At 32.3% G+C, this 23,857-nt stretch overlaps 1 protein-coding gene across 3 annotated transcripts; it reads right to left on the reverse strand.

Moving 5' to 3' along the window:
• Nucleotides 1-968: 968 nt before the first annotated feature.
• Nucleotides 969-15,423, reverse strand: LOC101255152 (villin-3-like). 3 transcript variants are annotated; one of them, XM_004249213.5, is made up of 23 exons: nt 15,236-15,410; nt 11,086-11,236; nt 10,157-10,256; nt 9,948-10,016; nt 9,624-9,860; nt 9,346-9,523; nt 8,576-8,708; nt 7,552-7,711; nt 7,326-7,473; nt 7,145-7,245; nt 6,888-7,046; nt 6,110-6,178; nt 5,967-6,035; nt 5,735-5,872; nt 5,209-5,337; nt 4,310-4,457; nt 4,108-4,118; nt 3,883-4,023; nt 3,669-3,794; nt 2,998-3,060; nt 2,299-2,560; nt 1,635-1,861; nt 969-1,544 (listed from the first exon to the last, which is right to left on the reverse strand). In XM_004249213.5, the coding sequence occupies exons 2-23, from the start codon at nt 11,139-11,141 to the stop codon at nt 1,431-1,433; spliced, it is 2,838 nt and encodes a 945-aa protein (XP_004249261.1). In that variant the 5' UTR covers nt 11,142-11,236; nt 15,236-15,410; the 3' UTR covers nt 969-1,430. The 3 variants fall into 3 exon arrangements, with proteins under 3 accessions (XP_004249261.1, XP_069146206.1, XP_010312125.2); XM_069290105.1 differs by lacking the exons at nt 969-1,544; nt 1,635-1,861; nt 2,299-2,560; ... (2 more) ...; nt 3,883-4,023; nt 4,108-4,118 and adding an exon at nt 14,625-14,685 and having other exon boundaries at nt 4,248-4,457; nt 15,236-15,346; XM_010313823.4 differs by lacking the exons at nt 969-1,544; nt 1,635-1,861; nt 2,299-2,560; ... (2 more) ...; nt 3,883-4,023; nt 4,108-4,118 and having other exon boundaries at nt 4,248-4,457; nt 14,931-15,423.
• Nucleotides 15,424-23,857: the final 8,434 nt, after the last annotated feature.

The raw sequence follows: 23,857 nt of genomic DNA on the forward strand, positions 1-23,857 counted from the left end.
TTATGTATAAAAAGATAAATATCTTATATTATTAAATTTGATATAAATATCGAATGTAGATACATTTTTATTAGAGCATTCCTTCTTTAAGAATTACCAAGTGATATGAATTTATATTAATCGGAGCAGCAAAATCCAAATAGAAGATAATTAAATACATTGAAACTACAATCGAGAAAAATGATTTGAATCTTTCTTTTTCGATGACAATTAAATAAAAGTGAAAATGACTTGAAGTAATATTTAAGCTAACACGTTCATTTTTTTGTTGATTGGCCAAGCAATTCACATCTCTGTATTGGTGTTCTCAACTTTGATAACTTCGAGTATTTGTAAGCCTTAGATGGATTTCTTTCGAATTTATAGTAAGTGAATTATTGATATCTCGTGTTATGTGATATTTGAAATGGGTCAATTTTATGTTTTCTGATACATACTCCTTAAGAAGAAAATCTTTAGAACGAAGAAAATAGTCTTAAGTGATGTGCCAGCTTTAGCAATGACTTTTCTTCCTTTTTTTTTTATTCTCTTTTCTGGTGGGATATATCTTTTTAGAATGTATTTTTTTAGCATTTAGAATAACCAAATATTGGAAAATTAAATGATATTGCTTTGTATTGTACAGAAGAAGTGAATATCATATTCATGATGATTTCATTTCAACTAACAAAATATTGCTGTTCAATGGTCAATTTTTCAAACGATCACTCAACTAATAGTTGTCCCATAAAATCACCTTTTTTGACTTTTTCTTAACAAAAAAAGAAGTGGTTTTTCAAGATAAATAACTAACAGTTGAGTGATCATATACGAGAAGTTAACTCGCTAGGTTAACACGAATAAGTAGCTCAACAAACCCTAAACATCAATGAATCACACACACTACACAGCTGTAGAAAAGACTCTAATTCCATGGCATTCCCCAGGTCCAAAAAACTTTACTTTGCTACACTTTGCAAGCAAAAATATTTGAAAAAATAGTAAGCATCTCTGCTTCTTGAGTGTATAAAGAAACTTCAACAAACACAGAAGCAAATGGCTACTGCATCAGTTACAATATAATATAAAGTCTGTACACACCCCTTCAGTGAACAAATGAATGATACATCAAAACTAAGATACATAAGGAGGAATTAAAGAATTGACCTGACTGCTGATTTTCAACTACAGACTTGACATTGTACTGATAAAGCAGCAGTATAAGAGAGACCTAAAAAATTCTCACTCTTCAAGCAGGCATCACAAATTGAAGGGAAACAAAAACCAAGATCACAAAAATCTTGGATCAGATTGAAGAAGACTGCGAAATGCAAATACCAATCATGGCATATGTACCCGTAAAAGTAGGTAGCTTTATCAAGAAACTGTGTGAAACAATGAACTGCAATATTGAGAACACAGGGGACACCACCTTTGTTTCGATTCAGATTTTAGAAGAGATCGACCTTCTTCTTGTGGATATCTTGCTTCCATTTAGGCAACTTATAGAAAGATTCTTTTGTCATTTTCAGTATGGACTGGAATTCCTCGTCAGAGAGATAAGCCTGACAGTACATCAATAAAAATAAGAAAAAGTAACTCGCTTTCATCAGAAATTCAAAATTTAGGAATTTAAACAAGACTCGAGTACGAACCTCTCTCCTTTTGAAATCAATCCGGGTGACAGGATTTTTAGATTTAGCCTTCAGCCGTTCATAGCTATATGTAGTCTGACTACCATCAGTATCAGTTTCCTCCTGTTCTGGTTCTGGCTTCGGTCCTATGTCTTCCCCATCAGCCTCTGCATGCTCAACTTTCTCAGTCTCCTTGAATTCTGGAACTTCTTTAGAACCTAAAACCTCAGTAGTAGAAACTCCATTCCCTGTTTGTGCAAAAATTAAATCAAAGGAAAAAAAATCCTCCATGTATATCATACTTGCCCAATTTAAAACAAATTAAGTAAAAAATGGTTAAAATTTCTAATGACTCTATGCTAGCAGTGGTCTCCCATCAATAATTTAACTGCTCTTATGGTAATACTTTTGATCAACAAATAAAGACAACTATGAATACGTACTTCAAAGCACATATATACACACATGCATGTGTACACACTGCACACATACCTGGTGAATACCAATGACTCTAAAGCTTAGAAATGTCTTGTCTGAAATACAAAATATATAGAAGGAAGCACTTAGAGGTTAACATAACATATCTTGACACAGCAATACAGGAGGTTCACAACGCACAAGCTATGGGAACAGAAGGATCTGGAAATAACAGTACACAATGGAAGAGCAAAAAAGATTTTTATACCAAGGGGAATAGGATCTACTGATGAAGTTCTACTTAATCGGAGTGGAGAGCTGCCCTCGGGTGACTGCTTCTTTTCAGCACTGAGAACAGAAGATAAAGCAGCTATTGCAGCTGCTCTTTGTGAACCAGGACTTCTCCCTGACCTTGGTGAAGAACCAGATTTTGCTGGAGATGGTGAATTAAATGCAGAGTTTAAAGCAGCCAAAGCAGAAGCTCTTTGGGTTGACCCACCATTATTTGTACCATTGGACCTTGGCTGTTTCTGAAAGATGGAAGAAAAGATATATTACAGGCATGGTAGACTTTGGATAAATAATATATTATATTTCACAAATTAGGTTGGTCATAAGTCGTAACAGAATCAATTTTTTCACAACTAATATCCCTGAGGCTGATAGTACAGTTCTAGCATTATCCTAAAGAGAACAAGAGACAGAATATGAAGCTTGGGCAGTGAACTAGGAATACAAGTTGCAAAAGTGACTAACTTCCTTGAATATGGTTCTAGTATGCACAGCTTAAGTTGGAAGAAGCATAATAACATGACAATATGTTGGTCCCCCAAAAAATACTAGTGTTAATTAGCGAATGTTGACTGGTGAACTCAAATGATTTGAAGTAAATATAATGGTAAAAATTTGCACAGAAGTACAAACAATTTATGCAGAGATACATCTTGCTTTCATGAAATCTAGTTACCTCTGAAGCATGACCAACTCCAAAGAGTAGCATAACCTTCTTCTGGAATGAGTTTCCGTGTGCCTGTTTAAAATGGACGCCCACAAGCAATTCAGAAGTTTTCTCAGTAACGAGGACTCAAAGACAAATACGTTAACATCAACAACGACATACTCAACATAATCTCACAAGTAGAGACTGGGGAAGGTAAGATGTATGCAGATTTTACCTCTACCTATGATTACATCCATGCTAAATTGGGAAAAATAGTTTTCCTTATTATGTCAGGTATCCACACAAATTGGATTTTCCCTTTAAGACTATACTGCTATAGCAAATTTCTTCCTACATTTCTACAACAAATTCCTTTTGTATGTACATGATTACATCTCTTTCTAGTCTGCATTTGCAAGCTCAACACTTTCTCTTTTCTCAACAACAACCTTTGTTTATTACATGTTTGGGAATGTCTCTGGTGGTTTATTATGCTAACATCTTCCAAGTTTGACTTTTATGCTACGTTTTTGCTCTTGTACCATCTTTCAAGTTCCATCCCACCCTCCAAAATTTATTAAAAATATTTGAAGAAAATCAACGCAACACTTTCAATTTATTTACACTCCCCGTGAATTTCATATCAAACTACATAGAAAGAAGTATCAGAACTCGATAAGCAAAGTTAAGTTACGTACAATAGCTTTTGCAGGATCCCAGGAGAAAAATGTTGTAAAGAAGCAAGGCTCATTTCCTTCTGTAACTTTATACAATGGAACATTAAGAGACAGCCCTTCCAAACATGCAGCCATCTCTATGTATTTCTGTGGGACTTCAACGGTTAGTGAAACATAAATAAGAACAGAAACACACTTATATATAGGCAAGGATCTCTATGATACCGTATTCTACCTGTCCAATTTCAAAAGAACTTTGCTTTTCTTTGGGATCTGATGACTGACCAACCCAAACAAACACTTCAGCATGTGTATCAAGTAATAAAACATCCTCAGTCAATAAATCATCTTGACAGAAGTTGTAGATTTCTTCAATCTATCAAATGAATAAAGCAAAGATTAACCAGATATACAAGATGTTCATGTTAAAAAGCACAAATTATGGACTCTAGGACCTTACCTCAAATTTTCCTGGATATCCAAAAGTTCACATGAAAATTGTAGAAAAAACAGTTAGCACATATCACTTCTTATTCATCCCCCCCCCCCCCTCCATCGCACCCCACAAAATAAAGAGTGAGGGGGGGGGGGATAATCTAACAAAGTTAAAACACCTTATTCGCAAAGAAAGTAGCTCATGAAATTAAGAATCAGGGATGCACCTTTATTAATGGAATAAGCAAACAAGTGGGGGTCTCTGGTGACCTCTGGGGCTACTTTTTTGCTGGTGTAACTTTGTTTTCCTCCCACAGCAAACCAGAAAGATGAGCTCTCCGTTCCTTCTTTAGTATGTTTTACAGTCACTCCTGGCTGATTTGAAAACACCAAACGAATTGCAATCAGACATATGCAGCATAAACTAGGACAAACAAGATATATGTCAGTTGTAGATATCTTTCTGATAACTTGACAAGCGATGAAAATATGCATGTGAAGTGTATAGTCACAATCTAGAAAACCATATAGACTTGGACTTCCTACTCATACATCAGAATCATATTTCACATAACACAGAAACATCTTATCAGGAGTTTTTTTTATTCTTATCATGACTGAAAAACAAGGTTTCTCACCAAAAGAAAAATGAATGCATCATCATCAGGAAAAACAGAAAAAGAAGCAAATATCCCACTTAAAAATGAATAACCAGATTTTCAAAAATAGTTGACATAGAAAAAGCTAGATCTTGACAAAGGAAAATCATCATTAAACCATTCAAGCACTTCCTCAAAAACAATTACTATCTATATCACAAATTCCTAACAGTTTTTGTAAAGGAATGATAAGGGACACCCCCCTTTCGTTTAGAGGTAACCATCTTGTAAATGATACTTGAAACTTGAAAGACCTGGTCCTCTATTTTTTTTAATCAATGTGGTCATGCCCTTTCAATTTGAAAAGAAAAACAATAAAAGAACACATTTTGATTACAATCCATGTATTCATAAAAGTTCTCGTCAAGGAAGGATAAAATGATTAACCCTTTCCCTATAGAATAGGCAATCACCTTGTGCAATAGAATATAAAAGATCAGCCCCTTCTAATTCAAGAAAGTTCTCACCTTCAAGAATTCTGCAAGTTTTGCTGTTAATTGCTGCTGCTCATAGGTACTCTGGTTTCCATGCCAACTAAATACTGATGAGCCAGATTGCAGAAGAAAACACTCATTAGAGTTCAGTGAAGCTGCCACCTGACAAAGTTTAAAAACAAAAAAGAATAAGTAGTCAAGGTTTTAGATTTACTTTGATAAGTTTACAACTGTGTACATTATAACTTGTGGCCATAATTACTGTTACAAGTTTAACTTGGAAGCACCAGAAAACTGAGTCATACACAAGGTCAATCAAATTGCATAGAAAACATGATATGCCTCTTCATGGCAAGTGATGTACTGATATTTGGTAATCTAGCAAATCACAAGAATACCAATAAAAAATTCCATTCAAGAATAATATGAGCAGCCAGGTCATTTCTTTCTTCAAAACTCAGAAGACAAGTGCATGCAACAGAGAAGGGCAGACAAGAACAGCACATAGCATCATAGCAGCCCCAAAACAGAAAAAATTTAAAAGGGTTAATAAGCCTACGGCATCAACTTGAACTGCTTTGTTGTTATGCACAGAAGTTCCAGATACTCGAATAAGTGCCACAGAATCAGCAGTGTAGGTTTCATCATTCAGGCCTTTGTCTGCAACATAATTTTTATAGCCAGAGCTTAATCCACCCTGAGAAAATGATAGAAATTCATTATGGTTATTAAATAAAGATGGAAAATTACATTCTAAAGCAGTAACCTAAATTACACTGCATAAGAGGTACCTTAAGGACCAACATGGGCTGGAAGTTTGCAACAAATTGTGGTGGTTCTTTTCCTTGATATATGCGACCCTGGATGATGTTACACGTCACACTAAAACCTCACTCAGTTTTCTAGCGAGAAAAGAGGTGTCAAGAAGTAATACCAGCACTGGTCTCCCTTTAAGTGAATTGCACATTGTACTAGCCAATTTGGCAGCCATGTTTTGGTCCTCCTGGATCCACAAATGTACAATGGACTGGATAAGGCCTTCAAATTTATCATATACATGACATAAAGTAGAAAGGACTACAATGTAGAAATAATTAGTACACCAATCCCAACTTTACTTTCTTTTTTAATTCCTCGTGATTTACATTTGCTGATTTCCCCAACAGGAAAAGTTTATCAAACTCCGAACACTCAAACTAACATAACTACTACTACAGCACTACATTACTTATCTTTCGTACCTGACATTCTAAATTTTATGCATTTCAATTTTCAACTTTTATACTAGACATTTCTACAGAATTTTATTTTTATAAACCAGTGTGCCCATTGAGGTTATATCATATCCACATCAAGTTTATATATATGAAACTAATTTACAAAAGATACAATGTTATATGATGGTAATACATTTTCACTTCCTTTTCCTTTTTTTGTGTCTACGGAGGAGTAGGGAAAATAATTTTACAGGGTCGTCCAAATAGATCCAATTCAAAAACATGAAAATAACAAGTGGTGTGTGTGAACCTTTGTTATTTATCACTATTTACCAGCATATGATATTTTTAGATATAATTAAAAGTACAATAGAAGAGACGAATTTCCACCCCGATGGTTGAAATACTTGCAAAAGAAAATGTCATGTGTTAATGAATTATCAATAACAAGAAAAGACGTGGAGACGCTTATATTGCAAGGACAATCTATATTACCTCAACGCTATCCTTTCCAATCCACCAGCATAGATAATAATCTTCTTTCCTGTCACTGTGGTGGTATGTGTAAAGAATGATATAGCAATCTCCACAGTGAAATTTACCAATATCATCTCCGGTGACTGAGGTCTTTGCACTACCATTGATACGCCAAACCTAGTAAAGTCATAAATTTTTAGTGAAGACAAAAGCAAGCAATATCAGCACTCAGCAGACAAATTATAATCAAAAGGATTTCATAGTGATGATCAGACCTCTATTTTTCCACCCCCTTCAAGCAACGGAGGGACTTCCTCATTTACAGGAGCACTTTTGCTAGCACCTTTAACACCAATTCCTTGTTGCTTCAGCAAAGCTGTATAAATGCAACAACAAAAATATAAAACTGCTTCCAAGAAACAAAATATCAATTCTACAACATTAAAACTAATTTACCTGCTACTTTTCCTCTTCCCTCCTCAGCAGCCGGTGCAGACCCTGATGGCCAAGAGTCAAAGTTGGACTTGAATGAATATGTTTCATAGCCTTGAATAAGTCGGGTTACATGTGTTGACTTGGGTCTATTTTGACTGGAAAGAAATTCCTGTGGATATATTTAGTCAATTAGTTATGAGAAATTTCACCATAAAAGAACTATCTGGAGTTTAAAGCTAATATTTACCTCTGCAGCTTGAGTGGCAGCTTTCCTCTCTTCCAGTTGAGTTACACGGCCAACCCAAACAAACACCTCAGCACCACAATCCAAAAGAAAGCATTTATTGTTTTCTAAGCTGGATTTTGAAAATTCACCATCCACAGGACTGACTTGACCATCAGTAATGCTATAAAGAGAGGGAAAAGTTCAACTTTAGCACTAACACCAGCAAAAGGTTGATTTCAAACATCTAGATGATAAAGCAGCAAGCACTAGAGATGCAATCAACATAAATATGCAAAATATTTTAAGATTTAACTAGATTAATTCAAGTATTAAGATCCTTTTTAGTGGAAAGAAGTACCATCCAACAGTAAATGGTCCTCCAAAGATGTTTCAATTATTAATATTATATGAAGTGTCAAACTTGAGTTCAATTGACATTATGATTCAGTTAGTGTGTATTATTGGATCTAGCACCCACACAATTTTAAGATAGGTATACTTTTTCATCTGGGCAATAGAAGCCAGCTTAGTTGCACCTCCAAACCAAGTAAAATTAAGAGAGATAAAACAAGTATGGAGTCCAGTAAAATGAACATAGCAGCAAGATATTTACCTCACAGAATACTATTCCACATATTCTACACTAATGAAAACATATCCTTCATTTCTTTCATTGTTCCTAGTGCCGTGATTTATGCCATTTGTCATTCCCAATTCCCAGTTCCCAGCAATTGTAATTCCCACTTAGATCCCCAACTATGGACCATCCCACCACCACATGTAATGTCAAAGGTTTACCTTTTGACATTTAAAAAAGTAACCACTTACTAAAAACAACAACATAAAAATTCCCGAATGAACCCATAGCAATTCTATAAATGAGACACCTATTCAATTTGCCACAAAGGTTATTCTTAAGCAATTATGAATCAATGAAGGAACAAAAGTTGGTGAATCTAAATTGGGTTGTGTTGAGGGAGTAATGAATTAAAAGTTACATAACTACCTTAAAAGACAAGTATGGAACAGCAGGATTCAACAATACCTATAAAGTTTAGCAGGTGTCTTCTCTGGAACAATATCATCTTCACTAGTAACCTTTTTGCCAATTGGAGCAAAGCCACCAAAGAGCACCCAGAACGAACCGGAATCCGTTTCAGCTTGTAAATTCCCATCATCTGGGGTATGCAATAGAAATAAGGAACACTCCCACATGAATACCACGGAATATTAATAGAGCAAAGAAAAGGTCTTAAGTTCTTCATCAGAATCGAAACATAGCACACATATCAAAAACAGATCCATATGAATTCTGTCGAAATAATTAAACTGTGTAGGTGATGACATCAATTCAAATAGAACCTTCCCTTGAAATTATAAGCTTTTAAAAGAGTACGTTCCCCGTCTTAGTTAGTAAAATCTGTTCTCTGTGTGGAACTTCTTTATTCCTCTTATTATAGCTGACTCAGATAACTCTAAGAAGAAGAAATACTCGTGCAAGACACATGCATGATATTTAGGAACACGCAATCTAAATGTCCTGCTTTAACACAGTCAGATATACCAAACTTGAGAATAATTTGACCCATAGTTTCTAATACTAAATTTTTTTTACTAGGAAGTGTAAGATAGAAATTGCCAAATATACATGTTTTAGTTGCAAAAGAACAAAATAGACAAAGCAAATTTGAAGGATTAACAAGGAATTTCAACAATAAGTTCAAACTAGGACAATTAAACTGGGATAGAAGGAGTATTTGTATAACAAATAGATATTACTTGCTCACCACTTAATTATGAATTTTTCGTACTTACCAACAATTGCAACATCACATGTCCCCTCGTGATACTTGTCCTTCAAGAACTGAATAACTTCTAATGCTTTGGCCCTCTCCTGGATATTGGAATTTGCACCATTGAACTGATATATCTTGTCTTTAGAGTCCAGAATGAACACATCATCATGATTTAGAGAGGACCGGGAAAATGGGACCTGATACAAATCCCAGCTTAAATATGTAATCTTCAACCGAAATTGAAAAATATTGCATGTTCTAAATGAGCTCATCAGTAAGTTCTGTATGCTTCTATACCTGCTTCATCCTGACAACTCGTTTGCCCTTGCAGACATACAGCCTTGTTTCAAATTCTTCTTCTTCTGGTTTCTTGAATCCAGATGCAACACCACCTTCTAATGGTATAAGGCATGGCTTAAAGTATGATAAAAATTTGTCTGATTCATGACCTTGGATTTCCCTATGCTGCACTGCTCTCCCTCCAATAATTGCGTCAAGCTCGACAGTTTTGATAGCTGCAGTTCCAGCTTCATCCTGACATAGCATCCAAATTTTAGAAAATGGAAAAGAAATATATAAATCTGGTTAAATAGCTGCTACGAAAGGAGATTGATTTCACACCTGACTAGTATTCTTCCCAAGCCAGAAGTGTATATCATATATATAAGAACCTCCCTTGCCAGAAGTTGTCTGCAATTATAGATGAACATGTGATTTTGTGGTATTATATTATACAGATGAACCTTACTAGTAGGATTATATCAATACAATTCAATAATATTAGGCATGAAAGACACCATGTAAAGCCAAAGACATTCGCATCCACAAACCTGCAAGATGATGTAAGAATCACCCGAGTAGAATTTGCCACATTCGGACTTTGGCAATGGAACTGGTTGGAAATCCTCAATTCTCCAAATTTCGGTCCCTCTAGATAGAGTTAAGTTAAAGTATAAAAAGTCCCAACAGGCCATTATTAACATAATAAGTTCAAACCTCAAGTTAAAGTTCTCGCAGCTATGTTTAAAAGTGGAAATAATGAACATAAACACACAAATACTTAGGAATTGGTCACAAAATGTTCCCTTTGGTTTCTCCTCATGGAGGAGACAAGAATTAAATGGAATGCTATTAGATCAAATGACAAAAACATTATTGAGAAAAGATGGCCTTTCCATGATGAAATTTCAAGGGGAAGATATGATATAAAATAGGCTCATAGATTTTCCTTAAAAATATTTTTTGCAGGCAAGGAGCAAAATCCAGCAGCACATGAGGATGCTGTTTGCATCTAGGAGAATATATAACATGTTAGAGCATAGGATATGTTGTCCTTCTCTTTACCCATTGTTTGTAGTCTTTCAATTCATGACAGGGTTTTGGCAACCCCTTGGTGCCTCATTTAATGGTACTTCAAACTTGTCCTCAAATAAAAAAAATGAATAATGGAACACAGAAAATGTCCAGATATTACTATTCTATATTATTTTTTGGACAAGTAAAGGTAATATTCACTAAGGATCGCCAAGAATGTCCAGAATATTTACCACAAAAACCCAGCCTACTCTTTTTTGTTTTTATATTTTTAAACCCCCCCTTACCCTTTATAGAAGCAGAGTGCTGAGAAAAATTCAGTGGTGTTTAAACTGATCAATACTCATTTCAACCCTTTCTTTGTTTCTATTTGTTTATCATTAATACCCTTTTCAGCTTTGTTCCGTGAAATCAGTCAGGGACCACATTTTGCAGCAAAGGATACATTCTCTGACCCGCACCTTGAAATGCAGGTTCTAAGGCTTTAACAGAGTTAGACATGATGCAAAATCTTCCCTGTTATCTCTTTCAAGGAAGAAAAAGAAACTAGATTGTTAAAGCACCCAGCTTAGCTATTCCGATATTCTGAACACCAACTGCACAGACAAAATAGACATGAGAAGAGTAGCCTCAAGTACAAAAAAAAAACACCATTATCACCCCAGCAACAAATGGACATGAGAAGAGCAGCCTTAAGTACAGAAAAAAAGACACCATTATCATCCCACCAACAAACTACGAACTTCATTTAATAGCACATGCAATAAATATAATCTTCATTCAAATATAAACAGACAATTACAAAAGTGAATCTTCACAATAGGAAACATCTCAAACCATGATATAGCTTATCTCAGTTCCCAACTTCTCTTCATACAACTCATTTTCAAAGCTACCATTCGTAAACAGCAATAACAATAAATATAATCTTCATTCAAACATACACAAGCAATTAGACAAGTGAATCTCCACAAAATGAAACATCTGAAGCCATGATATAGTTTATTCATGCTCCGAACTTCTCTCCATACTACTCACTTTCAAAGCTACCCATCGCAACTAGTTCGAGTTGGCCATATGAATCCTTGATATCCATTTCGCTCTATTTGGTCATATGTCGTTTCAATTTCAGTAAGTTTAACTTTTAAGACAGATTAGGGGTGCTTTAACACTGAGAACTCTCTTCATGTTCTACTAACATATAACTCTCTAAGCACACAAAAAGATCCCCAAAAACAATAGACCTAATCCAAGTATACCAGCATGACTAAAGCTTTATCAATTTGTGTTGCATGTATGAATCATTTTCTTCTATTGCGTTCTATTCTTTTATATGTCCACATAGATTTCCAAAGATCATACGTACTTTTAGACAACTTCTTTTCACATGATCCTAGGATACTTTGTCCCCCTTTAACACACTTCCAGTCATCATAGTGCCACAGTTATTGACCAGTGCATTTGAAGTTCTATGTAGCACATGGTCAAACCATCTCAAGCGACATTATCTCCTTTATTCTTTGTGTATTGCTTGTACCTTCCATCAAATATTACATTTCTGATCTCTAATCTTGTGTAACCACAAATTTGTCTTGATATTTGCATTTTTATGACACTTATCTTCCCGCTATGATGGCCTCCACATTACATTGTAGGCCTTACACCGTTCTATAAAATTTGTTCACCTGAATAAGTATCTTCTTATAGCATAGCACTCACGTAATGCTCCTTCATTCCAGCCTTCTTTTTTATTCTACGCCATCTTCTTATAGCATAACACTAACGTAATGCTCCTTCATTTTAGCCTTCTTTTTTATATCTCCATCTCTTTAACGTTAAGCTTAAATTAGTGAATTCTCTACATTTAGGCACCAACATTCCTATGAATCTCACCTCCATTCTTCTTATGAGGCTAAACTTGCGGTGTATATATCTTGTCTTACTTGCACTTGTTCTTAACTCTTATTTCAAAGAAGTTCTCAAAGTTCAAGCTTCATTAACCCAATCAACTCAACAATAGCCTATAACATTGAAATTTGTTAGGTGATAAGTTTGATCATCCACATGTATATGCAGGTAGGGAGAGCTTGGCCGCAGGCCAACTCACCGTATCTACTGTCACTAAGCCTAGTCTAGTAGGAAAAATGAATCTCCTTTCATAAAGATGCAAGACTACAACACCTATCCAGAAATCTGGTTGTTTTTAGCATAATTTGGGCTGCAATCTGATTTACATGTTGTCATCATTTGAACACACTCCAGTATAGGTCTTTTAAACATTTTCATTCTTCAGAATGCCCTAAGTCATCTTTAGTGCACAAGTGGAATTATTCTGCTCCGCGCTGGTCGTCCCAGACATGTTTTCAAGCAAACGACTCTAGATTACAAACCTTGAGGTGTTTAGCTATGTTTTGGGTGTGTACATGCACAAAGCTTCCCCCAACCCCCTGTCACACAAGGTGCACAAAACAGGTAAATAAGCCTGAGAAAAAAGTAACTTCCTTTGCGGACCTTTCTTTGACAAATTGATTCAGAGAGCTAAAAAGAAACAGTGAAGTAGCTTTCTGAGATACACCGTATTATTAATGAAGCTTAATAGGTTTCTCATTTCCGTGTCTTCAATTAGTAACTGCACATGATTTACAGCCTTGTTTCTATGAGTGAATTGCTTCTTTCTTTTTCGCAGGTAAGTAAGTTGGTGTAATGCTTCTTCCTGATGATGGAGAGTGGAATACTTCCAGTGAATCATGCGATTATTAGGCATCTGTAATTCTGGCTCTGATAGAGATTATTCATGTTAACTGTCTCCTTTTATGTATTTGCTTTTATGCCGACGCAGGTCAATCTGTCACCCTGGTATCAAAGATTACAGTAGTTTTTCTAAAATCAAACTTCTAGTAGCTCAATTCGGTAGTTTATCCCAAAATCAATGCTGCCCCTTACTGACTACATTTGCTATCCACGAATGACCATCAATTACAAGGATCCTGCCCTTTCATTCTCAATATCTTCAACTTGTTGTGAAGACAGGCCTCAGATTGTGACCAATAAATTGACAAAATAATATATGAAATACTCCACAGTGAATGCTGAAACTGACAGCAAACAAGAAAGTTCCATTCTTGCATCCTCCCATCATAAAGAGACCTCGGTTCTAGTTTAAACAATGCCATTCGGTGAAACATTCCTATAGATGAAACCTAGTACGTTGGATGATAAGATGCAACGAACTTTCATTATTTTGAGAAACATTGGCAATTACGTTCTGCAACTTATTACTGCAGAATTGAGGACACCAAGATTCGTTCACTTATCATCAACTCATAGGTATATTTTCCCAATGGCAGGATCCTCAAATCTTTTTCCTCCATATTATACTTCCATTGCTTGCAAGAGGAAAAGAGCCACGTCAGAATAGGTAGAACATATTAGAAGGTGTATCATCCATGTCTCCTGCCAAGGGGCAGCTGATAAAGCCAGAAAAGGACTTTACTTTAACCCTCCTTGAATAAACTAATTGAATTCCGATAAACGTGAAAGTCATCAAAACAAATCCTCATTTTCAGTACCTAATAACGCCATCTAAGTCTCTCTGCTCAGATAACGCATCCAAGCAGGGCAAGTAACTAGTAACATTCTATGCTTCTAAACATATCTGCATTAGAACTCATAGTAAGCAAAAGCTGCAAAACCATATCTTTTTCACCTAAAATCTACATCCAACGACTAATGATCTACAATGAGATTACCCAATTACCACAGCTGCATGGTACATTTTAGCTAATCAATCATCCCACATCCAAAATTAGACTCTAAAACCACAAGAAAACCTCAAAACTAGCATTAAAAAACAAGAACCAATTTCAAACATATTATCCATATTCCATATCTGCATTATAACTCATAGTAAGCAGAAGCTGCAAAACCATATCTTTCTCACCAAAAAATGTACATCCAACAACTAATAATCTACAATGAGCTTACCTAATTACACAGCTGCATGGTACGTTCAGCTAACAAATCATCCCACATCCAAAATTAAACTCTAAAACCACAACAAAACCTCAAAACTACATAAAAAAACAATTAACCAATTGATAACTTAAACGTAAATTAACGAACAACCCAGATCATCATTCATTGAATTAACATAAACAAAACCAGTATTATCCCAAAAACATAAAAAAAAAATAATCAAAATGTGGAGATGTCAAAATCGACTTATTCTATAAGAAAATCAAATTAAAATCGAGATCTACAACAATTCATCAAAATGTGGTCAAAACGCACCTTGGGAGATCTCCCTTTGAACGTTTTGAGATAGAGAAAACAAAAGGATACAACAGAAAAAAAGAGAAAACGAGCTGGCAAATATAAAAAAAAGAGAGAAAAAAAGGAAGGGAATAATTGCAGTAATGGGCTACGACGTCTGTTTTTCCCCTTTCTCTTTCTCTCTCTGTAACTTTTTTGAGACTTTTGAGAATTGATTGCAGAAAATCTGATAATTCTTTTGCAGACAGAATATGCGGAAGAAAGAGAATTGTAACTTTTTTAGAGAGAGAAAAAAACGGAGATGAAAATGCTTTTACTCCTACCGTTACTAAATCCAGGCGAAGAATCCGGCAACCGCAGCGACGGCGCCGGTGGCTTTTCCGGTTGACTTTCTATTTTTGGATTTTGCTGGTGTTTTTACCTTCTTTTTTTTCGAATGGATATATTCTTTGTTCTCCAATAATATGGGAAATTTTGAAAATCACGCAAGGATGGTGTAAAATATTTATATAATTTGACCATTTTATAAGGTGATTATATATAACTTTTAAGAAAAAACAAATATTGTAATTGGAAACTTGGTAAATTATATTCTAATTGATTTGTTAAATATGGCGTTCAACTATTTTTACCTTCTTCGATACACATGCATTTTACGTGTTAATTTTCATGAATTATATTCGAACAATTTGTTTATATTGTCTTGAATATGTATGTGTATATTTATTTAATTTTATACGAATTTAAGCGTTTATATTCATACACATATAAAAATTTTAAGCCATAAACATGGAAAATATTTATTCATATCGAGTGTTTAGATCAAACTAATTTAATTTTCATTATTACGTGGTTTAATAAAGTAAAACACATATTAATTAATTAAAAATAAGTAAAATTAACTATAAATTTAAATACATGACATGCATGCATTTGATTGATATAAACACCTGATTTGATTGATATAAACACCTGATGCGGATAAGTTTTACCTAATTACATTAATTAAATTCAAATTAAAAATTATATTTATATATTATAAATTCTATTCGTACGCGATTTGAAAGATACGTCGATTTATATCTTTTTCCTTTTCAAAATGAATAAAAGATGTTCTAGGATCAATGTCGAAACAAACTTTTTCTTCACTCCAAAATTAAAAAGTACTTCTAACTTCGTAGGCTTCTTGTGAATTTTTTTTCCCCTTTCCGCCAATCAGAACGAGAGTTAATTGGATCGATTGGAATGTCCTTATTTCACAGTGCTATAAGCTTAAAATATATTTTCTTTTAATTTTAATTCGATACCATTAAAACATTAGTTTATGTTACGAACGACATTTTTTTATATATTTAATTATAAATCTTGCATTCAAGTTATTCACATAAAAATTGTTATAAATAATATTTCTTCCTTGTATAATTCAAGTTATTCACCTAAAATTTCTAATAAATAATATTCTTTTTCCTTGTATAATTCGAATAAGTGAAGCTCAAAGCTGTTGTTATTGTCACTTTTGTCATTGATTGCTTTAAAGACAACATAGAGTGGGTCAAAGGTGTTGTACTTTTACCTATTATTAATTTTATATCGATTTCAACGGAACGATCTAAAAATAGAGAATAAAAAAATCGAAGGGTTAGATTTTAATTTACGTTTTTTTTTATTAAAGGCGACTCTTTTAAAATTTGTTTTAATGTTTATTTTGAAATCATACCCTAATTTTAACAAAAAAGGTTAGATGTCTTTGAGTTGATTTCTTTTTCAATTGATCTACAAATAATAATCTCACTTTATTAAGCTTAATGTAACATACTGTATTATCATAGAGATCCAAATTGTCATCACTTAAACAATGACTTCTTGTGCCAAGGCAGCAAAAAAGCCAATAGAATAATGAAATATACCAAAATGAATTATATATCAAGTCAGATAAAAAAAATCATAAAGATTTGTAATTGATACAAATAACATATTTCGATCAATTAAATATATTTGTACCACTTATATTTGATAACTAGTTGATAATTTAGTTAAACCAATTAAATAAAAATAAATTTATCCTCATATTAACTTTTACTTGTACGCGCTTTTAACAACTAAAAATATAATTAAAACATGAAAGTGTGTGTTTCTTTCCTTTTTTTAATTTTACACTTAAAAACATAACTCAACCATAACAACATTAATATCTATTATTTTTTGTCTTACGTTATGTGATATAGATAAAATTTACAGAGTCAATTAAATTTTAATATTATTTTAAAATATTAATTATTGTAACTTATAGTATATTTACATAATTTTCTAATAATATATGTTAATTTTCTTGTCTCAATATATGTAACATAAGTAGAATTTCAAGAGTGAATATGTTATTAATAATTGAAATTAATAATATTATAATATATGGTACTTTTTGTGTCCCATTTTATGTGACATGGATAGATTAGTTTTATGAATCAATTGATTTTTTTATAAGCAGTCATTTTTTATATGTTTTTTTAAAAAAAAGTCAAGTTGCCGATTTACATAATTTGTAGTATTTAAACAAATAAAAAGAGTAGGAAAGTATATAAGTAAATGTGTAATCATACGGGTGAAGCAGGCATGTCGACCGCCACCTGTGTGATTATCCACACTTCTATATATAAATAGTAGATAAGTTGTCAATTAGCATGATTTATATTATTTTTTATATAATTTTTGGAGGTATAAAAAACAAATTAAAGTGAAAAAAAAAGTAGGAAAATGTATATGTAAGTGCGGAATCACACAGGTGAAGCAGACATGTCGACCGCCACCTGTGTGGTTATCCACACATATATAAGTAGTAGATATATAGGTTTCAAAATTAGCATTCAATTTAAATGTTAATTCATTATTTCTAATTGGCGACAACCAGTAAAACATAGGTTAGTGTTTTATACTAAGGAAACTAAGCAAATACCCCATATAATCAAAATAATTATAAACATATAATCTCTATATATTCATATCTCACTAAGTTATTACATCGTATATTTTCATTAAAAAAATTTAATCGATACTAAATCAGTATCATATAGTGTAATAGTATCTGTAAGACTGATAATTTTGCTTAATTGATACTAAATCACACACACACATATATATATATCATTGACTAGTGAGTAAATTCGGAATAAGAAACATTAACTTTTATCTTTTCGGAAATATTCTCTACTTTCACAGGTAAGGTAGAGGTACTATTGCGTATATACTATTCCAATAATTAGCAAGTTGCTACAATTAATGAACTAATACACACATTTAATTAAAATTGAAATAAATTTCAACACCAATGACTGATACTTAGGATCATGCTTTTATTCAAAGATATAGATTTTAAAGCTAACGTTAAATTCTGAATTTAATTCATATTTTTTGATATGTGTTAGGATCATGCTTTTATTCCAAGATATAGATTTTAAAGCTAACGTTAAATTCTGAATTTAATTCATATTTTTTGATACGTAATAATCAAGTGTATATATATGAGACAGATCTAAATACTCTTTCATTTTTAATTAAAAGGTCTCAAATTTAAGCTCCTTAAATACATAATTACCTTAGTTAGGAAGCGTTTTATCCGAAGTAAAAAGAAATGAAAAAAAAATACCGTGTGTGGTTGTACATGTGCAAGGTACTCATTTTTTCATGTTTTTGAAATGTTCAAGAAGTTGCGATTAATTATTCCCTTTGGTTAAATTTGTTATAACTAATAACCCGTTGCAACAATTAATTTTAAAATAATAAGACATGATAAAAGACATGAATTTTAATTGGGAAATTTTCACATATAGCCATTAAAAAATAGTTTAATTATCATTCATAGCTATAATTTGATAATTACAATTCGTAGCTATATTATAGGGAGGAGAGAGGCGAGTAAGACTGAGAGAGAGATGAGAGAGACGGGAGAGAGCAAAAAGTGGGAGAGAGGTGAATTGTATATGTATATTGGTTAGATAATTGTATATTATACATATTATTTGTATATATGACAAGCGAGATTGGGAGAAAGAGAGAGGAGAGAGGCGAGCGAGACTGAAAGAGGGAGGAGAGAGGTATATACAAATAATATATATAATATACAAATAATATGTATAATATATAATTATCTGTGTATGCGATAATCGTGATTCATCTAAGGTGGGTCACGTGACACGACTTTGTCGAATCGATTATATCTATATATATATATATATAAAAAAAGGAAAACTTTCACATATAGCCACTTAAAAATAATTAATTACTCTCTATAGCTATAGTTTGATAATTACAATTTATAGCTACATGTTATTTGGAGGAGAGCGGCGAGCGAGACTGGGAGAGAGAGAGGAGAAAGGCGAGAGAGAGGAGGAAAAGAGTGGGAGAAAGGTGAATTGTATATATATTGGTTAGATAATTGTATATTATACATATGTAATTATATATATGGCAAGAGAGATTTGGAGAGGGAGAAGAGAGGCGAGCGAGACTGGGAGAGAGAGGAGAGAGGCGAGCGAGATTGAAAGACAAAGGAGAGAGGTGAATTATATTTATATAATTGTATATAACTATATATTATACATATACATTTGTATAAATGGCAAGCGAGATTGGAAGAAGGAGGAGATAGGCGAGCGAGATTGAAAGACTGAGGAGAGAGGCGAGCGAGGGAGGGCAGAGAGTGGGAGAGAGGTGAATTGTATATGTATATAGGCTAAAATATTGTATATTATAGATATTTATTTATATATCCTGGCGAATTATACATATACAAACATGACTAAGTATACAAACTCGAAGTCAGCCCACGTAATTAATGTATAATGTTAGTCGTGTGTGATAATTATAGCAAATTATAGCTATGATATAAAATTAAATAGTGTAAATTTGCTTATCCACGTAATTTTTTCTTAAAAATACTTTCAAGACTGAAAGGACATCCCTTGCAACAAAAATCGCCTAGCGCAAATGGTTGCAGCGCCATATTTTGTGTGTAACGTGACGGGTTCCATCCCAGGACAAGATGTGTGTCTTTACAATGTATCCCTTCATTTAAAAATCTACGCATCCACTTTAATTCAATTTTATATCAAGATAATAATGAAAATATATATCACGGCGGTACTATATTAGTTAAAATAAAAATAGAAATAATTTAATGTGAGAAAATTGAGAAAATCAATTAATTTGTATATAATATTTTCTAAATGTCCAAAATATAACAAATAAATGACGAGGTTTCACACAGTGCTTCACCAACTTCCTAAGGGGGGAGGTTTTTTTTTTTTTTGTTCTTGTTCATTAATCATTGTTCTTCGGCATCACCAATCATCACATCATGTTAGTGTTTTTTTGCTATTCAGTTTTTTAATTATGTTTTTAAATTTTTATTTGTATTTGTTCATAATAACAATTTTATTTTTTTAATAACTATCTACGTGTTACAATGAAATAATTTAGAGACCTAAAATAAAACTTTGATTGATTTTTTTCTTGAGCCATTTTTGTTCCTTTAATATAGACACCGCTTAGAAGAAATTCTGCATACACCAATGCATAAGCTGAAACTATATATATTAAATTTTAGGTACTTCTCATCACGTTTGGACAAAAATATGTTCAATAATTTTAGCTATTTAAAAAATTCATGTGCAATAAATCTATTTTAAATTAGCGTAGACTTTTAAAGTTTATCCAACAAATTAGTTATCGAACTAATTACATTTTAAATAATACACTTTGCAATAAATTTGGATTTTGGAATAAGTTTCATCATGTTCAACGGCTCAAAATAAGAATCATATTTCTTATTAAGATATATAGATTTTAAAATTAGCGTTGAACTTAATATTTAATTCACAGTTCTTTATAATTTACTTCAAGTTAATTATAAGCAAGCTGACATTATAAATAATGCGTTGTTAAATGAACATTTGATAACACAATAGCCTCCGAGTACTCCCAAATTCCTTAAGCTATGTCGATAAACACTATAGTCGTTGCTATTTTCATTATTGCTTTTTGCTTATGTCATATTGATTCTATATCAAGTTCTAGGTTGCCATGGGAACAATCGATAAAAAATGATGCACAAAAATCAAGAAAGTTACTGGTTGACTGTTTATATATGATAACTGCGACTGTTTATGTTCTTGTGATGCATGTCGAGGATCATGCGAAATTAAATAATGAAAATCATGCTTCAATATGTACGTATGTAGTGTTATTACAATTTTCACGTAAGTCTGATGATTGTATGTTTGTTTGTGTTTTCTCTTTTCTTTTTCTTTTTTCATGTAATTTCTTTCTCAATCGATTATGAATATAATAAAACTTTCTCCGATGAATTAAACCATCGATCAATAAACAAAACAATTGTTTCTTAATAATGATGTCAAAAGTTGATAATTTCACTAGTTGTAGGCAATTAAAATTGAATCGGAGTCGAGAATTGTATAAACAACAATATAAATACAATCAAGCAAGTATGAAATTATCACTTTATAACGCTTAGCTAAATGATTTATATTTTATTAATTTTTGAGAAATTATCACTGATGTAAAAAAAAAAAATTAATCTAGAAACCAAGCAAAATGATTTGTAGCCTAATTAAAGAGCATTAAGGACAATCAAGACCCTTCACGTATTTGCATCACATTGGAAATATATTTATATATCCAACAAATTAATCGTCAAGATATTTTTACATTTTAAATAATACATGTTGAATTAATAATTGGAATAAATTTCATCATCAACAGCTTAAAGTTAGGATCTTGCATTAAGGTTTTATAATTAGAGTTGAACTTTAAATTTTTGTCATAGTTTTTAATAATTTACTTCAAGTTAGCTAGCTAACATTATAAATAATAATATGTTGTTATGTGAGTTTGATAACACAAATACTCACGAAGCTTAATTGAGTCATGTCGAAGAACACCATAATTTTTATTATAATTATTGCTTTTTGCCTCTGTCATTTTGACTCCACATCAACTTATGTGGAAGGCGTTGAATTACGGTTATCAATGAAAAATGATGCATAAAAATTAAGAAATGTTATTGGTTAATTATTTATGCGATAAATATAATTATGTGTGTCGTTGCGATATATGTTAGAAATATATTGAATTCAATTAACAAAATCTATCAACAACCTTTTAAAGTTTGGTTTACGCACTATGTACTGAAAAAGATATCATTTATGCTTCTATATATATATGTACGAAGTGCTATAGCAATTTCATGTAATTCTGACGGTTGTATGATTTTTTTTTTCATTATAGTTATATGCTTGTTTTTTGTTTTTTTTTTCTTTTTGTTTTGATCATGGTAATTTGTTTTTCAATTATACATTAATAAAATAAAACTTTTCTCTCATTAAGCCATCAATTGATAAAGAAATGAATCTTCATCCTTGAGTTGTATAACACAACTTTAAAAACTAGCTAACTTATATATATAAGTCGAGGATCAAATAAAAAGTTCAAAGTGAGCACCTTATCCTACTGACGTGGATTTCAACGTTGTCTTCGTTAAGTATTGACTATTGTATTTTCTTTTCATATTTATAATATATGCGCTACTTTTCAAAAATAATTCGCACATGCACAAGATAAGGTAAAGTTATATACATGTTATCCTCCTGAATCCCACTTATGGAACTGCACCAATACGTTTGTGTTAGACCTTTTAAAACCAATATAACAGAGCTCCGTATAAATTTAAGTTTTAAAAATTGGATTAAACTTTGATGTGTTCAAGGGGTTGCAATTATATTCAGTTTTTGTTACTTAAGTCATGTCCAAAAACACTATAATTTTTATTATTATTATTATTTTTTGCCTCTTTCATCTTGACTCCACATCAAGTGGAAGGCGATGAATCACGGTTACAACTTATAATTCTAGATTTTTCAATGGTGACAAACAATACCAAGCATGCCGGCCTTATAATTTTCTCATAAATATATACCCCATATTTTATGTGATTCAATTTATGTGACATAATATTTATATAATATATATATTGATAAACATCTTAAATATTTTATTTTTAATTATATTGACACGAAAATAATTATAATTTTAGTATTTTTTTATACAATTTTTAAATATTTAAATTAATTTCAAAATATTAAATTGATCTAACCTAATTTAACTTTAAAAGATAATTAAAATGAGTCAGCTGAAGGAATGAAGAAAGTGTTACTAAACTACAGTCTTACTACTGTTAATTAATTGCCGCAAAAGATTGAGTGCTAACGTTATCAAATATACACAATTTTTAACCTTTTAAAATAGTAGATATTGACCTATTCTGGAATATTTTCAAGGGCGGCAGCTGAATTAGGTAGGATTTTATCTCTTACCGATCGATTTTATAAAATAGTTACCCTCAATATCATACCTAACATATTTAAGATCATATACAAAAATTTTTAAAAAAATTAATATACATCTTTAGTTTAAAATTTTCTTATCTTTTTGAACATCATGTCAAATTAAATTAGAACATACAAATTAAACGCTACTTTCAATTCTCCAAATTCTAACAAACAAATAAGACGAGGTCCATGTCACTATATATTATCACTTGCTAGAGCCTTAATTATTAGCAAGTGACAATTATTTTGACCAAAAAAAAGAAATTGCCTTCACCACGTTTAGAAGTTTTTGTGATAATGTCCAGAAACAGTAGTATGATTATCACTCTCATGATTATTATTACTGTTATCAACCATAGCCACCCAACATCATCACAATATTCACCAACAATCTCTTCTTATATTGATGATCATGATGAAAAAAATCAGCTTAAATTTCACTCTAGGAATAATATTATGCCTCGTAATCGTCGATTGTTGAACGTCGACGACGTTGTATGTGCATGTGATGACTGCGAGTGTGGTTGTAGATGTACAGGCGGATTC

This window comes from Solanum lycopersicum, chromosome 10, assembly GCF_036512215.1.
Source record: "Solanum lycopersicum chromosome 10, SLM_r2.1".
NCBI lineage: Eukaryota > Viridiplantae > Streptophyta > Magnoliopsida > Solanales > Solanaceae > Solanum > Solanum lycopersicum.